Source organism: Lagenorhynchus albirostris, chromosome 2 (assembly GCF_949774975.1).
Source record: "Lagenorhynchus albirostris chromosome 2, mLagAlb1.1, whole genome shotgun sequence".
Lineage (NCBI taxonomy): Eukaryota > Metazoa > Chordata > Mammalia > Artiodactyla > Delphinidae > Lagenorhynchus > Lagenorhynchus albirostris.
Window position 1 is genome coordinate 84963948 of NC_083096.1, and position 18405 is coordinate 84982352.

At 47.3% G+C, this 18405-nt stretch overlaps 1 protein-coding gene across 3 annotated transcripts in view; it reads left to right on the top strand.

Moving 5' to 3' along the window:
• The window catches only part of NGF (nerve growth factor), a 50778-nt gene extending 34066 nt beyond the window's left edge, over window positions 1–16712 (top strand). For all 3 annotated transcript variants that reach the window (XM_060142392.1, XM_060142391.1, XM_060142390.1), the window contains exons 2-3: window positions 8166–8289; window positions 15822–16712. In XM_060142392.1, the coding sequence (XP_059998375.1) occupies window positions 15834–16559 (726 nt within the window). In that variant the 5' untranslated portion in view covers window positions 8166–8289; window positions 15822–15833 and the 3' untranslated portion in view covers window positions 16560–16712. The remainder of the gene's footprint in view (window positions 1–8165; window positions 8290–15821) is intronic.
• The last annotated feature ends 1693 nt before the right edge of the window (window positions 16713–18405 follow it).

An 18405-nucleotide genomic window follows, 5' to 3' on the forward strand; every position in this document is an offset into this window, starting at 1 on the left:
GAGAGAAGAACACCCAAGACCTCCAAAAGTTAACGAGCCAGCAGATACCTAAATCTGTCCCAAATCCCTGGATAACTGAGCATAAATTTGACCATGAAGATACCTCCGTGTTTTATTCTCCTTGTGATCCACTTTCCCTGTTAGGCAGCAATCACCCTAAGCAAAGATGCTATTAACTGTACAGGGCCTGGCAAGTTTTAGTCACAGCTGGAGTAGCTTCCTGCCCCTGACTATGACAAGGCTGAAGAAAATGGATCATTTCAAAAACAAACGTCTGAGTTCGTTACTCAGCATCTTTGTCAGCAAATGACTGCAGATAATCATCCTGCAGCTGCCGACTGACTGTGTTCCACACTTGCTCAGACGGGGCCACTGAGCATGTGCCTGGCCAGCCATTCCAAAATGACTGGAATACAGACAACAACTGTAACACAAACAGGATTTCTTTCTGCCAGAGACAGCCAGACCAGGGCATGGGGTGGACAGGAGGCATTGCCTTCTGTTCTGCACCAAGCCTGCCAGTAACCCACTGCCTGATTATAGCTGAATGTCTTTAACGGTATTGATAAGAATAGCTAACATTTATGTATCACCAGCTAGGTGCCAGCCACTGGGCTAAATGCTTATTCTGTTTAAGCCTCTCAACAACTCAGGATAGAAGGTATAATTATTTTGACCTTTGAGAGGAGACACTGAGGCACAGAGAGGTTAAGTCACTTGCTAAAGGTCACACAGCTGATAAGTGGTGGGGCTAAAATGCAACCAGCCCCAGGCCTCAGGGCCTTGTTTGATGTGACCATCAAGGGAAGTGCAGAGTCACTAGTGACCCTTTCTTTACAGCTCTAACAGCCTATAATTCTGTAAAATAACAACTGAGATTCTAAAATAAATAGTTTTTATTTCTTTGAATCTTAAACATCTAAACTTACCTTTTGAGTGGCTGAGTGTCTGGTTTCTTTCTCTGCGTGTGCGGGGTGGGCGGGGGGTGATGGAGCAGGGAAAACTGTCTGTCTTCATCTTTGGAATTTCTAACTACCCACAATGTTCTGGGTCCCTGGAGACGATGCACTCTGTGGGTTCCTTGTTAGCTCTGGAGTAAATTTCCCCAGTGCAGGGTTTTGCTTTTGTTCATGATGTCACAGTCAAATAAAGCCTAAAAGAAGAAACACTAGAAGTTTGAGAATGTTCTGAAATATAATTGTATGAGAATCAAGTGACTTTAGGAGGACAGCAGGTTTTCATCTCCTCTGACCTTTCCTCCTGGGGTAATGAAGGAGCTAGATGAAACTCTTTAAAGTGAGCTTTAAAATGCCCATCAAATAGCCCCTCATTACAGTTAACCAGCCCGCTGACATTCCGACATTCCCCATCAGGCGTATATGACCTGTGTAGTAGGCGCCCACTTGGGGCTGGGATAGTTAAAGGCATACACAGGAAGTAGCTAAAACAGCCCAAAGACCCCGGACAAACACACACAGGGAAATAAATTCTTCATTTCCAGCTCTTATCTAGGTAATCCTCCGGTTACCTAGAATTCACATGTGCTGCATGCCTGGGCAAAGCTGGGCCAAGTTATCTCTTTCCTACTTTGAGTCATTTTCTGGGTGTGAAGTCAGCAGACAAGCCAGGAAATGTCAGCACGGAAGAGTGAGGGAGTTGTCACTCCAGGGGGGGTGTGGAGTAGGATGGCATCTGACGTGCCCTTGGGACTCGGTGTCCCCAGGATGTGTTTGGTGCTGGCTACCTGTGAGCCATGTTTCCTTTGATGCAGCGTGGTTGGGTTGCAGCAGTTTTTGCAGTAAGATTGAAGTCCAGCTGCTCAAACAGAAATGGCCTCATCTCATGGACACTTTGAGTAAGGGTGACCTTTTGCTGGGATCTTTACATTCAAGCCCCACAGCTTGTCCCTTATCCCTCTTTAATGGAAGGATGAACTGCCTGCATTTTAAAAGCCCTAGAACACTGTGTATCTGTTTAGCCAGGATTTTCCCGGGTCTTTTTCAGGGCTATGGATCTTTAGCTTGTCTTAATTTCTGAAGTTACATCTGAATTGCATTACAGACTTATGTGTTGTAATATTGCCTGACCTGTTGCTCGGGAAACATACCATACACTGAGAGGAAAAGGCGAGCCCAAGAAGAGCTGAGGACATTGAATCCTATAAAGCAAATGGAATAAAGAGCTTGGATCTGAGTTAGCATTCACGGGCAATGTTTTGTTTCCATTCATGTATTCTGTCCCAGGTGGGCATCTCGGTCTACAGTGGGCTGGGGGCCTCAGTAGGCGCTGGTATCGTTGGATGTAAACTTTGATTCCAACCAACCTGAGAGTCCCCCTTTCCCTCAATACCTCTTAGTCCCGAGTATTAGAACAACAGTCAGGAAAGGCCCAATGCAGAACTGAAATGGATCTTTTTCTTGTGGTTTAAGGATCAGCCAGTTGGAAATGAGGAGATGTTTTCTTCGGGTTGCAGAAGAGCTTGAAACTATTGGATTGTTTTTGGCACTCAAGCGTAGATTATAGATATATCATTAGTATTACTAAGCTGATGGGCTACACTACAAGGACTGTTATTTACTAGCATATTCTTGCAAAAATGTACTGCCCACAACTCTACAATGGAAGGCTGCTGTGTGTTTAGATGCCTTATCTTCTACCACATTCGTGTCATTGTAATTACCCACGTTACAAAAACCTCTCCGTGGTATTGGCATTGCACAGCTCATGCATCCACAGCTCATGAATCCAGTCGGGTAAATACCATGCAAATTGTGGCCTGCCACACACCCCAGAAGGCCACGCACGTTTGTAGCAAATGCTCTTTGATTCTGAAGCTCAAGGTCAACACCATGATGACTTCTTCCTTGAGCTGCCTCTCTGGGAAATACTAGGAAGAGTTTGTAATTTATCTGGGCATCTCCAAAAGAGCCACAGGACCATTTCTCTTTTAGAGAAAAGTGGCAAGGCACTTTAGAATTGTCAGCATTGAAACTTTCAAAAAGAATAGTCGTTTTGCTGAACCTTAATGTCTTCCTAAGTCCTTATTGCCAGATACTATTTTCCTATCAGATGTGCCAAAAAAACTAAACAGTTAAAACACATCAAATGATCTCAAAATGACCCAAACTGAATTTTTCCCCCCAAAAAAAGCTCCTAGTCAGCAAACCCCACAGTCATATTCCATACTAGAAAACGTCTGGTTAGGCTAAAAATTAGGAAAACAGACTTTCAATGTAAAAGATTTCAAATTTTCTTTGTGTACAGGCTCAGAGAAAGAACTAACAGAGGGGAGAATTAAGGGGAACAGTTACAGCAGTGAAAACCACAGCAACAGCACCAAAAGTTATTATTATGCCCTCAGCAACATGTTCTTAATGCCCAGCCTTTCTAGTGAGTTTTCCCAGCCCACAGAACTCCAGCAGGTGGAATCTAGGAGGAAAGAGGCTGCAGTTCACTCCAGCTGCTCTAGCGTTTTTGATGTGGTGTAAACTGCTCTTGGGACTAGCCGTTGTGTCCCAGCACCTGCGAGGAATGAGAGGTCCAAGAAGTCTTTTTGGTCAAGCATCCCCCAGTTTTTGGTACTAAAACTGTCAGCAAATAATCATTGGACTTAATAATAAGCTAACCATAGCTCCAACACCAAAGAACATTTTAAGTGGCATGCCAGGAGTAAAAAGAAAACTTTCCAACTCACAAATGTCAATTATATCTGGACAATTGCCGGGGGTGGGGAGGTGGGAAGGGGAGACAGGGGCAATATCCCCCTGAGAGTCTGCAAGCTATATTCTCACACCTTCTTGTTGCCTATGATGTGACCATACCTGCACTTTATATTTTCTGAGATATATTAATTTCTTGGTAATTCTTCTTAATTGCTAGCTCATCAAAGCCAGTGTCAAGTTTCCCATTCCTCCTGTACAGCTGTGATTCTCAGCCCTGGCTTTTGCCTGGGGTCACCTTGGGAGCTTAACAAAACAGTTTGTATTCTGAAATTGACCAAAAGATCATTGAGACCATATGAAAGTGAAGGGGAGGCTGAGACAAGTGTCAACAGAGAGGGCCATTCAAACACGCTTAACCTCAGGGGGTCTTCAGAAGATGCCTTAGCTCTAGCTGACTCAAGTCTGGTTGCTCAGGGGTTCTGGGGCGTGGTCTAGACATAATGTTGATCGTGAAATGGAAAGTTATAGTCAAGCAGGCACCCCACAGCAGTAGGCTGACTCTGGGTTATCACTCTCTCTCTGCCCTGGATCCCTCACCCAAGGGAGAGGTTGCAATTGCGAGGGGACCAGAATGGGACCCTCCAAAACAGTGATTCTTAAATTTGGATGTGCGTAAGAATCACCTGCAGAGATTAAAACTCAGACTGCTGGGTTTCACTCAGCATTGCTAGGCCTATGGTAGAGCCTAAGAATTTGCATTTCTAACAAGTTCCAAGATATTGCCAGTACTATGGTAGACCTCACTTTGAGAAATACTGCTTTAAAGCCTGAGACCCAGGACAGGCCAGCATTGTCCTGGTCTAGAAGGGGTACACCAGATTTCAATAGCATTCTTTCGTACCCTGTAAGAAGGAACAGAACACTGTCCTGAGATTTATTTCCATGCTTTTATAAAAGTGTGAAAACTGTCTAAGTGATTACCACCTGAGTTTAAGAATAGATACGCATTTGGGTTGTTTGTTCCTAATATCTTTGCATTAGAAATTGGTAATATTTAAATCGGATTTAATTTCAGAGCCCCAACCTCCACTAGCATAAGACTAAAATCAATGACAACAATATCTATGAAAATCACTTAGTGTTTCAGGATTCTGGGCCGGCAATTGCTCTCTCCAGTGGTAAACTACCTGTACCTACACTGAACAAGAGAAGGCCAAAGACATAGGATCTCAAGTATAGCAATCAGGCATCTAGATGTGGTTGGCAGGAGACCCTGGCATGCAAAAGTGGCTTGGCCCAGAGGTTGCAGATATATGGCCAGGGAACCCTTTGTGGTCCGTCTAGAGCTGATCCTCCAAGAAGGCAGGTCTGCCTAGGAGTTGTGGAATGTTTGATTTAGATCGACATTCTCTCTCCTTCTAATCAGCTGGATTGGAGGCCATCCTGCCTTACAGTGGAATATATAGAATATTTTCAAAGAGAGTCACTCCTACTTCCCTGATTGTCCCAAAGATTAAAGTGTAGGCCTTTTGTGTCACATAGGAAGGTACAGTCAGCAGATAGGTCACAGCAGTGAGCTCTGCAAGCTCCTAAGTACCTGCTACTGTGTAAGGCCCATCACGTACCTTTCTCACCCTCCCCCAAGACTCCCTCTTAAGCCATGTTGGACTTCTGGGGCTCTGTGATGCCTTTCCCTTTTTCCCTGATGCTCTCCTATTCATCCTTAAGAACCCTGCTCAAATGTTCCTTCCTCTATGAACATATGTCTCTGGCTAATCTGGCCAAATAAAACAAACTCCTCCCTCCACTATGTTTTCCATATCATGTCAGATATCTATCATACTTAACATATTGTGCTTTAAAGGCTGTTCATGTGTTTGCTTTCCTTACCTCTAGCTTACTTGCTCTTGGAAGTTGAGCTGTGTCTCATTCTTCTTTGCTTCCCTAGCACTTAGCACAGTGGCTGGTGCAGCGCCTCCAAGTTTAGTGTTTAATTAATGAAATAAATAAATTCCAGTGTTTGGACAGGCAGGAAAGCATTCCTTAAGCACTCAGTAAGGATGCAGGCTGGAAACACTAATGCCCGTAGAATCACAGGCGATCAGAGCTGGAGGAGACCTTAGCTATCATCCCTGCTGGTTCCTCATTCTACGGAGAAGCCTCAGAGATGTTTAAAGATACTTGGCAACTTACCCACAAATGAGAGCAAAATGGGCCAGGACAGAGCTCTGTAGATTCCAATCTGGTGATCAGTCGGGTTTGTCCAAACACCCAGCTGAAGGGTTTGTGGACCAGATCCTCTTCCCATGAGTGATGCAACAAGACCCTAGAATACTCACCTCTTGCTGTGGGGAACCTGCTATCCTCCCTCTCCTGTGCTCAATGCAACCCTGAGGGAGCCTGAAAATGGTCTTTGCTACGGAATCTAACTTTTTTTAGGGTGTTTGAGTAAGTGTTCATCTCTAGGCCTGAACCACAGTTGAGTACGTGTAGGTTTTTCTGGTACTTCTAGAGGAAAAATGATATTCTGAGTAAAGTGGGTCAGAAAGAGGAATAGTAACATCTCAGTCCTTAATTTCATAACTTCTAACAGCAGGAAAACCACCCAAGGCCCTTTCTACTCCCTTGTCCTCCAGCTCCTCTGTGTGATCAGGGACTTGGGGGCCATGGTGGCTTCACTGACATTTGCTTCCATAGCACAAGATGAGAGGGGGTGTTGCAGGAAGAAGGGGGGTGGGGGTAGCCCCCCACTGGGAAGAGGCATGATGGGAAAAGGGGTTTGGGAGTTGAAAAGACAATCTAGACAGGAAGGATAAAGATGTCATTCTACAACCTTTTTGGTGGGAGAGCTACCCCACCCTATGACAAGTTCTGCAATAGACATAACCATTCATTCATTCATTCACAAAAAATGTCACGTAACCCTCTAGCTTAAAGCCTTCCACTCCCTTCCCACTGCCCATAGGGTAAAACCATAGTTCCTCCCTACATCTTTCTACCTCTCCAACTCATTTCTTTGGTCTCTTCCCTACAGGCTCAGCATCTTTGACTTGTTTCTACCCCAGAGCCTTTGCACTTGCTGTTCCTTCTGCCTGGAATGCTCTCTCCCCCATTCCTTCTCATCCTTCAGATATCAACTTGAAGGCCACTTCCTCGGAGAACTCGCCACTGAGCACCCTGTCTACAATGGCCCCTCACTACACCCTGCTATCACCCTCTATCCTCATACCCTGCTTACCTGCAGGGCACGTAAAGAATCTGAAGATGTTTATTCACACAAGACTATAAACTCCACAAAAGCAGAGACCTTGTTGATCTTATTCACTGCTGGGTCCCTAGCACCTAGGATAGTACTTGGCACATAGTAGAAATACGTGCTCAGGAAATGTTGAATGAATGAATGAAACACCTACATATACGAGGTTTATGGAAGTAAAAGAACAGACACCTACCATTGCTTCTAGGAACTACAACCTAAAATTGAATAGAACTTTTGCATCAGCTCATTGCATCAGCTCCCTAGCTCCTGATTCGTAAAATGTGACTTTCCTAAAATCTGAACTCTGAGATTGGCGTCCTAGTTCTGTAACAGCTCTCTGTTATCTATCAAGTGGTCAGGTTGCCTTCTTTGCCACCATGACTTGTTCTAGATTCTCATCAAAACACCAACGTGTTCTCAAGTGTCAGGACTTTTTCTTCTGAGTAATTTACCTTAGTTATGCTGGTCCAGAGCTGGGTCTACTGTATCTGCGGGTATAATGTACAGAATAATTCCATTTCAATCCTGGATTAGGGGCCTGCTAGAGCAGGACTCTGATGTGGGACTAGAAGCACCGACACTGCGTGTAAGATCAGCCATAGACTGTGTCCAGGCAGAAACCAAGAGCCCTGGCACAAGAGTGAGAGGCAGGTGCTGCCGCAGGTCTGTGCAAGTTCAGGCCCCTGGCAATTTTGGTAGCTGAGCTCTGTCTTCTCCTTTGGTCCTGATGCTGGTAAAGTCCCAACACTCAAGAAAACAGGGTTTGGGACATTCCTGGTGGCGCAGTGGTTAAGAATCCACCCCAATGCAGGGGACATGGATTCGAGCCCTGGCCCGGGAAGATCCCACATGCCACGGAGCAACTAAGCCCATGCGCCACAACTACTAAGCCTGTGCTCTAGAGCCCACGAGCCACAACTACTGAGCCCACGTGCCACAACTACTGAGCTCGCGTGCCTAGAGCCCGTGCTCCGCAACAAGAGAAGCCACCGCAGTAAGAAGCCCATGCACCACAACAAAGAGTAGCCCCCGCTTGCCACAACTAGAGAAAGCCCGCGCGCAGCAACAAAGACCCAATGCCACCAAAATAAGTAAATTAATTAATTAATTTAAAAAATAAAGAAAGAAAGAAAACAGGGTTTGTTGTGTTGGCCCCTCCCTCCCCTCCTGCTTGGGACACAGCTACCCGTCCACTAGAGAACGTAGTGAAGAGCCGATCTAATGCCAGCTCTCTCCTCCCACAGAGTCCTGGCCCGGGGTCGTGCAGTCCAAGGGGCTGGATGGCATGCTGGACCCAAGCTCAGCTCAGCGTCTGGGCCCAATAACAGCTTTTCCGAAGGAGCAGCTTTCTGTCCTGGCCACACTGAGGTAAGCACCCGAGAGGCATCTGGCTCACCGAGGTTCCTAGCTCTAGAGCTGCCAGGACAACTGGAAATGAGCCCCAGGCTGAGGATGGGGCCTCAGTGCCAGCTGTTAATCAGCAGGGACCCGGGTGGCTCCTAGTGACCCAGCGCATGTGGCCCTCCTAGCTCATCTGGAGAGGACGTCGCCCATGCTCTCAGGCTGGTCCCCATGGCTTCCAAGGACATGGCAAGAGTCTGAGCCACACACCTCTGAAGGCACAGAACACAGGGTCTCAAATAGACAGTGCCAGTCAGACCCTCCACACAGCTCCTGGTCTGTCTGAGCAGGTGATCTTATGAGATTGAAGGTCCCTGATCACTCTTCATGCCCTTGGCCGTGGAGTGGAGGGTGGGGAGAGCTCCAGGTCTGAAGACAGGGGTGAGTTCCACTTCCACCAGGCTTCTGCCTGTGGTCAAGTTATTTACTATTACTGTCTCTGTTTCCTCCTCCTTAAAATGGGAAGAATAAGACCCACCTGCTAGGTTTGTTGTGATGGGTAATGAGACAATTAAATTGATCGTGATGTAATTATGATCTCTCCTCATTCATTTTAAGATGTGTCTCTAAGAATTCAGACCAGTAGATTCTGTTTCCATTCCATCCTGGAGTAGAGAATAAATCCACAGGTGCCTGCACCTGCTAGTGCTTTCTGGCTGCATATTTCTATCGTGGGCATTTTAAGTGCTTTTGGATCAAGTCTGCCTGATGTCTAGAAACCCGATAAATAAGATATAAAACAAGTAAACGTCCAACTATTCCCTGGAATCTGGATTTATGGCTTCAGGACGGTAAAACTCACAACCTGTTGAACAGAATTTTCATTTTGATGTTGGAGGTTGAGTAAACGCAGCCCAGGGCCCATCAATTACAGTCCGTGTGTGGCCTCAGGCCTCTTGCCTCTAGAGCAGCTGAGGCTGAGCAATGCCAAACGCCCACGTGCAGAGCCGGCCACTCACTAGCTGCATAACCCCAGGTCGCTGAGCCTCTCCAAGGCCCATTTCTCTCCTCTCTAAGGTTCAAGGATTGGACTCGATGAGTGGTTCTCAAAATGTGGTGTCCAAACCAGCAGCATCAGTATCACCTGGGAACTTGTGGGAAATGCAGATTTTCGGGCCCCACCCCAGACCTACTGAATCAGAAACTCTGGGGGTGGGCTCGGCAGTCTGTGGTTTAACAAGTCCTCCAGGTGACTCTAATGCACTGAACCTCTGGCCTTGATCAACTCTGACGTCCCTTCCAGTTCACGCTTCCCCATAATAAATTCCGCCTGGGAGACAGATGCTTGCAGAGGAGCTGGAGTTTATTCTGTCCGTGCCTTTCTGCGCTGCTGCCTCAGGGATTTCTCCCTGGGAAGCTCACTCCGTGCAGGCCCCAACACCCAACTGAGTCCCAGGCTGAAGACAGCAGCCAGTTTACGTTGCAAGTGGAGGCCAAGTGTAAAACAAGAAACGATTCCTGACCCGGACTCGTAATGTGGCGAGTGAGATGGAGGAGGAGGCTGGATTTCCTCAGCCACGAGGATTTCCTCTTCTACTAACGCTTAGTGACCCTGGTTCGCTGATCTAATCTCTAGCCTGAGAATCACTAACAGCTCACTCTCGACACTCCTCCCGCGAAGGCAGGAATTCTCTCTCTCCCTCTACAATGCACCTCCAAAGGCACGGTCGCCGGGCCCCCCAGCGCCATCAGCTGTCCTGGCCACAGAGGTGGACCAGTTGTTTAGCTCTGCCCAGCAGCTTCATCACCTATTCAGGTGAGGCCAGAACCTGTGTGAAATCATTCACCTGGTGCAGGAAACTCCTCTTATTATTGGAGTGTGTGAACCACTGGAAAGCCACAGAATGTACCTTTGGCCTGGGAGAGGGTGAAGAAAGCTGGGCGGACCTTGAGTAGATGGATAAAAGGCCCCTGACGGGTCCCTCAACTTTTAGTCATTTATCTTCCATTCTGGTGGGAGCAGAACAAACACAGAACATTCACACGTTAAACAGAACATGTTCCATCATGTGAGCTCCTAACTGCATCTTCCCCAGCTAATCATCCCGCTCACAGGTCTCTGCTTAGTGAAGCCCCAGTGAGGACTGTCATCTCTTCAGAAGAAAGGCTTCAAAGGTTGTTTTAAAAAATAAATAAAACTCCTCCCCTGGTTCACGTCAAGGAGAGAATGTTCTTTTGTAGACAGTGCTTTGTGCTTTCAATTACTAGAATAGAAAACACACTAATTTTTCTTTTCTTTCTTATCCACTCATGACTTTTAAACAAAAGACTTTTTTTTTTTTAAAGATTATAGGGGCATTCTGTTATGAGTAAGTTGATTAAAAAAAAAAACCTTTTACTCTAAGACCCAAATGAGAGATATATTTGCAACATTTTAAAATCTCAATGAAACAATAAAACAATCTCTCCACGATGCAAACCTCCAATGTGATCAAATGCCACCAGGTACCACAGGTTATCTGGACAGTGCAATGAGGAGTAGCGCATTAGGCTTTAAGAATTCTGTGTAGTCAGTTGAGTAGAACCAGCAGAATTCTAGGCAGGGCAGAAAATTTTATACTTGCTTAAACCCAAAGAGTGTCAGAGTTGGAAGACACCTTAAACATCACCACTCAGATGGAGAAATTAAGGGACACAGAAGGAGGAGACTTGTTCACACACTCACTGACTCTTAAGAGGTGGAGCTCCCTGCGAGGGCTAGGTCACGTGCACACGACAAAGATGGACAGGATGCGTTTCTGCCTCCAGGGACTTTACCCTCTAGGTGGGAGGATAAGAGGGGAATACATTGCCATAAAAGAGCATTAAGAGGTGGATGGACCTAGAGTCTGTCATACAGAGTGAAGTAAGTCAGAAAGAGAAAGACAAATACCGTATGCTAACACATATATATGGAATCTAAGAAAAAAAAATGTCATGAAGAACCTAGGGGTAAGACGGGAATAAAGACACAGACCTACTAGAGAATGGACTTGAGGATATGGGGAGGGGGAAGGGTAAGCTGTGACAAAGTGAGAGAGAGGCATGGACATATATACACTACTGAACGTAAGGTAGATAGCTAGTGGGAAGCAGCGCATAGCACAGGGAGATCAGCTCGGTGCTTTGTGACCACCTGGAGGGGTGGGATAGGGAGGGTGGGAGGGAGGGAGACGCAAGAGGGAACATATGTATATGTATAACTGATTCACTTTGTTATAAAGCAGAAACTAACACACCATTGTAAAGCAATTATACTCCAATAAAGATGTGAAACAAAAAAGAGATATTTTTTATCACTTCATAGCAAAAAATCCATGCTCATCACTATATCGAAATCAAGGTAATTATTAGTTATGCTTCCCGACCTTATTATTTTATACATTAATAAATAAACATATATATTACTATATCTCAATCTTAAAAAAAAAAAGTGCATTAAGGAAATGCTTTTAGAGATGGAGAAGGGAGAGAACTGGTCTCTTTGGAAATAGGAAAAGCTCCCCAGTGGAGGCGGCTATTATGGTGGGTGTTAAAGCCAACAGGAAGGACTCTAACCAGCGGAGGTGGAGAGCAGAAAAGGCACAGGGAGGGACAGAGGGAAGAATGCCTGGCACAAAAGAGTTTGAACCAAGGGCAACAGGGGGGAAGCACTGCCTCTGAGGAATTCTGTTTGCCTGGAATGCAAAATATGTGAAGGGAGTAGAAGGAGAGCAGGGTCTGTCTGCCAGGCTGAGCAACCTAGTGGCATACTAGACAACCACTCACCACTGGATCCTTTGAGCAGGGTGATATGATCAGAGCACTTCTTTAAGAAGTTAAATGGGGCAGCCAGGGATGGTAGGCATTGGGAGAAGACAGATGAGGGTACAGGACATCAGCTGGGAGACTGTTCCATGACCTGAACCGGGAACATAGAGGTGAGAATAGAAACATAGAGGTGAGAATAGAAAGTATAGTTTCAAGAGATACTACTAAAAAAAGAGAAAAGAGTGGCTATATCTATATGTATAACTGATTCACTTTGCTGTACACCTGAAACTAACACAACATTGTAAACCAACTATACGCCAATAAAATTTTTTTAAAATACAAATAATAAAAAAAAGATGCTACTGAAGCAGACAAAAAGGGCTGGATGGAGGTCAAAGAGGAAAAAGAAGAGTCCAGTCATGGGTTGAGGCTTGGAGCTGGTGAATGAAGGAATGGTGGCTCCAGTAACAGAAAAAGGAAATGCAGAGAAACATGTTTAGGAGGATGGGGAGAGATGCTCACAAGAGAGAGTAGCTGTGGAACTAATTCATAAATCATCAAGTGGCCCCCAATGGGGCAGCTTCTGTTGAGTAACGAGGAGGAAGGGGAGAATGATGATCCTAGTGAGGATTATGAGAACAAAGATTTTTGTTTTGGATGTCTTGCATTTAAAATGTCAGCATCGGGGCTTCCCTGGTGGCGCAGTGGTTGAGAGTCCGCCTGCCGATGCAGGGGACACGGGTTCGTGCCCCGGTCTGGGAAGATCCCACATGCCGCGGAGCGGCTGGGCCCGTGAGCCATGGCCGCTGAGCCTGCCCGTCCAGAGCCTGTGCTCCGCAACGTGAGAGGCCTTTGTATCGCAAAAAAAAAAAAAAAAAAAAAAGAGGATAAAATGTCAGCATCCATGGGGAGTTGCCCATCAGGAAGCTGGGGATTCAGAATGGGCTTTCAAAAGAGGAGTTGGACCAGAGATCCTGGCATGGGCATCAACTGCACAGAAACTTCAGTTGACTCCTTAGAAGAGGATGAGCTCACCAAAGAGGGGACTCCAGAATGAGGTGGGAACCTCTGGTAATTGGAAATAGGGAGCAGTATGTCCCTTATTACCATCAAAATCCTACATTTTAATCTTTTAGTCATTTCCCTATCCAAATTCTAAGTGTTACTAACATGGATATAAAGGGATGAATTTCCATTTCATTTCTTCTCCCTTCATCTACCTGATGAGAGATAATGTGTACTGAGAGGCAGAAAGAAATGAAACAAGAAAAGGCAAAAGCAAAGGGCTTGAATTAGCTGCCAACTGACTAATCAGCTGGACACTTATCTGCAGGACCATTAGCCAGCACAACCAGTGATGGTCGAAAAGTCAGATGTGTCACTGCTTCCTCTGCATGGCTGGCTGGAGAACTGGAGCAAACACAAACATTTTCCCAAGTAACCAGAGAGAGAAGAATTTGGTGGTTTTATTCTTGGTATCTCACCAAAGAGCTGTCTATTTCCTGCTGAATAGAAATACATTACAGAGAAGAATGCATCACTTTAAAACAGATTAGGAACGCAGCACGTGGTCACAGGCACAAAATCCAAAAGAAACCAGGCATCATGGTGGAAAGAAGGCAGATGGTGAGCTGCTCTGGCCATACCCATTCACTCTCTCATTCATTTTCCTTACAGAGTTTGAGGACCTACTACATGCCAGGCACTGCACATGGCCCCCGTAAATTCATATTGCACCGCTTCCAAAGTGCTCTCAGGGAGAGAGACATGTAAACGATTATCCACAGCATGCAGAGAGGCCGCAGGGTTATGCACAAACCACCATGGGAGACAAGGGGTGGAGTGACTAGTGCGCAGGTGGATGAGACAGGCTCTGCCCTCTGGGACCTTGCGGCCAGTGGGGAGACAGGCTCAAATATTAGTCTTGAGAAGAAGCCTGACAGAGGTAAACCTATGTGCTAGGAAAAGATATGTATGGAGTGTGCTTTGAGAGTGAAACAGCAGCAATATAACGGAAGAAAAAAAAGTCCTTGACCGCAGGACATTGGAATGACTCAGAATTAAATAGGTGTGTGAGCACCTATTTAATCCTAACAACAACCCTGTGAAATAGTGTTTATTGCCTGCTTTTTATCAATGAGGAAACAAGGGCTCAGGAGGATTAAGTGACTTTCCTCTGCTAACAAGTATCAGGGCTAGGAATCCAAACAAGTTTTCCTAACCCCAGAGGCAGTGCAGAGTTCTTTCCACTACACTGATTTAGTAGGAGAGAACACACACAGACACACACATACACACACACATACACACACACATATACACACACACATACACACACACACACACACACACACACACACTTCTGAAGTTAAGAACAGGAAGAGACGGCTTTTCGCTGGGGTGATCTGAGCAGACCTCAAGGAGGAAGTGGTACCCATGCCAGGCTGGAAGAGCAGGCAGGGAGCAGAATGACCTGTGGGGAGAGAGAGGGAGAGAGATCAAATTGGAAGTTTAACACCCTCTCTAGGGGATGCCTCTAACCCCACCAGGAAGATCTGGGGAAGCTTTCCAGAGGTGATGGCTGGTACACACGTACAGGTGTGCACAGGAGCTCACCGAAAGTGAGCTCAAGAACAGAGCTAGTCCCACAGCTAGTTGGCCTGGGGGGGCTGCTGGCGGGGAAGCAGTACAGTGCAGTGCAGAGCCCCATCTGGCACATGCTTAAGAGGGGCTGGCAGTGCCTTGTGGGGCAGATGACTTATGCCATTTGGTCTACTCTCACTTAAGATCAAATAATTTTTAAAAAGACGCACTTAAGAATGAAGGAGAAAGTGGGGGAGGAAGGAAGGATGGAAGGGGAGACTGGCTTAGTAAGGGGCCATGTTTGGATTCTATTTCTGGTCCGGTTTTTGTTTGCAGCTGTAGGCCTGTTAGTTAATTTCTGCGGATCACTTTCCTTGCATATGAAAGAGAGATGATAAATCCTAACCTAACTCACAGACTAATAAGAAACTAGAAGCGAATGCATTTGAAAAAGGCATCACTCACGCCAAGAGAAACCATTATCAGTATCACATTTATAGACGCGAATAGATGGCTGGTGGCTGAATAGACGGACTGGCTAAGATGGTCCCAGAGCTATGTTCACTTTTTTTGCCAAACATGGTGCTTCATGGGTTTTCAGTCACCAGATCTCAGAGCTGACCCGGTGCTACTGTCTGAAGAGGGTGTGTTCAGTGCTGAGGCTTCAAGACAAGTCCCCAGCAGCCCTGCCCACTGCCTTCCCAGGGGAGTCAAGCCGTTGGGCAGGAGACAGCACTGGGAGAGGTGTCAGAATCACTCCCCAGCCATCCTGTTTCACACAGGTGCACACACACCGCCTGCCCATGGCTGCCTCGCTGGCAGGCAGAGAACTCAAAGAATTCTGTAACTAGCACTGCCGAGTTCATACCACACCACTGGGCAGAATTTCAGGGGTTCCGTCCCTTCCTGGGAAAGTGCACCCTGTAGATGGGGTGCCCAGACACCCAGGTTGTCGGAGCCAGCCCTGTTTAAGCCTGTCATCCCAGTGTAACTGTTGTAGCACCGCCCTTCACTCTCAGAAGCGTCTCAGTTTGAATGGTCAATTCCAGGGTCTCCTTGCTTTTAGCCACCAGGAGAAACCTCCTCATCATCCTCTTGGGAGGTCAACTCCGAGGGACCCAGAAACTGCCCTTGCCCCACACCCAGTGCTCGGTGGAATAATCCTCACTTCTGTTTCATTCCAGGTGCACAGCGTAATGTCCATGTTGTTCTACACTCTGATCACAGCTCTTTGGATCGGCGTCCAGGCAGAAGCGCACACCCAGAGCAATGTCCCAGCAGGACACGCCATCCCCCAAGCCCACTGGACTAACCTTCAGCACTCCCTTGACACAGCCCTCCGCAGAGCCCACAGCGGCCCGGCAGCCGCGATAGCCGCCAGGGTGGCAGGGCAGACCCGCAAGATCACCGTGGACCCGGAACTGTTTAAAAAGCGGCGCCTGCGTTCACCCCGCGTGCTGTTTAGCACCCAGCCCCCACCTGCGGCCGCGGACGCTCAGGGTCTGGACTTGGAGGCCGGCGGGGCCGCCCCCTTCAACAGGACTCACAGGAGCAAGCGGTCGTCGTCCCACCCTGTCTTCCACCGCGGGGAGTTCTCGGTGTGCGACAGCGTCAGCGTGTGGGTGGGGGACAAGGCCACCGCCACGGACATCAAGGGCAAGGAGGTGATGGTGTTGGGAGAGGTGAACATCAACAACAGTGTATTCAAACAGTACTTTTTTGAGACCAAGTGCCGGGACCCCAATCCCGTCGACAGCGGATGCCGGGGCATCGACTCGAAGCACTGGAACTCATATTGTACCACGACCCACACCTTCGTCAAGGCGCTGACCATGGATGGCAAGCAGGCTGCCTGGCGGTTCATCCGGATCGACACGGCCTGCGTGTGTGTGCTCAGCAGAAAAGCTGGGAGGAGAGCCTGACCGGCCCGACAGCCCTCAACCTCTCCCAGCTCCCCCCTCCACACTCTCCGGCACCCCTCCCTACCTCAACCTGTAAATTATTTTAAATTATAAGGACTGCATGGTAATTTATAGTTTATACAGTTTTAAAGAACCATTATTTATTAAATTTTTGGAAGCAGCCTGTGTGCCGGCCCTCCAGTCATTTTGCCCAGGGTGACCATCTGCAAGCCTTGGGACGGAGGCTGCAGGGAGAAAGGTACACAGCACCCCCTGGCTTTCCCTCAGACCCACCTGTAACCCTCACTCTCCCATCGCCCCCCAACCAGCCTTGCCACGCTTCAGGGAAGGCTAACCGGGTTCAGGTTAAATTAGCCTAAGCCGGGTGTAATTAGGAAGGGAAGTCTGCTGGATTGCAACTTTGTTCTGCATTCCAGAGCCAAAGCTACCTAATCCTTGGATCATCCACCCCACAGCCCGGATTCCCGAGCCTTGATTGCCTCATTCGGGGAAATGTGTGGAGCCTCGTCAGAAGGCAGATCCCCGCCGCCGGGCACGGGGCTGCCTCTGACCTCAGAGGGGCCCAGGCTGGGTCCTTCAGGGACTCACCAGATAGATAGGAGGAGACTGGCACCAAAGACCCGTAAGCCCGGCTCATTTTTTTAGGGGGAGATCTGCTGTTTGCTGAAAAGCTCCCTGGAAGAGTTGTAACGAAATAATCTCAGGAGGCCTGTCACGGTAGATCTGATTTCATGTTAAGATTGCCTTAGTTCTAATGGCTGGCCCTCAATTTATCCCCCAGTGGCTTCCTGCAGAAAGACTCCATGACCCCAAAAAACATGAAGGCCTCCAACACTCTCGTCACCCATTCACGGCCCCACAGCCACTTCCAATGGCCCCAACGTCGGCCTAGAATCAGAGGAACCAGAGGCCGGCCTGAAACTAACTTTTTAATTCCTAATTGGGTGACTTCCACAAGTGACCAAAGGTGGATGGGGTCATGGGAACTGCAGAGAAGATGGTGTGGGGAGAAAAGACAAAGATGAGTGAGAACCAACACAAATAACCGGGAAAGGGGTGGAGGAGAGGTGGGCCAAGCCAGAAGGGAACACGCCTCTCTGCTCCTCCCTGACAGAGGGCACTAAACAAGAGGGAGAGACAGGGGAGCAGGGGAGGGGTGTGAGGGCAGGGAGCACGAGCAGAAAGAGGAGGAAGATGTGTCATCTTCACCAGCATCAGGATCCCCAGGCTTGCAAGAGATCCAACACCCTGGGTAGTTTCCTTTTTTTGTTTAGTTTTGTTTTTTTTGAAGCCGGGGATGTGCTTATTATCACTGACTGTATCAGGAGTGTCTTAGAGATAGCTGGAGATGACAGGGACTCCAGGGTACAGCCTGGAGCAGGGCTCTACCCATTCTCCAGCTGCTACCTTCCCCGGCAACTTTTATTTGTCTGTATTTTGTTTTGTTTTTTGTATATTCCACAAAGGCAAAAAACTTTCCCTCTTTAGGGCACTTAGCTGAAATGGAAATTTTGCTTTCCTACCCTTCCCCTTTCCCCCAGGGTAAAATGCCTATCTAGTTTGTGTAACAACAGGCCCCAATTGTCCCTCTGACAAAAAAAGCAAATGGCGGTATTCATTCATCTGTAACTCTCCCTGTCCCACGGCCTGCCGCCCCAAAATCCAATCCAAATAGGGCAAATTAGAAACATAGACAGCTTTGGCACGAGAGACATTTGATTAAGGTAAAAGCGTGACGAAATGGGCCCTGTTTTTCCTATCAAAGCTACTGCAATTGGAATAAAGATTTACGTACAAAAAACACCAACCAGAACATTCTGTGCTAAGATACTTGTTCAGATAAAGG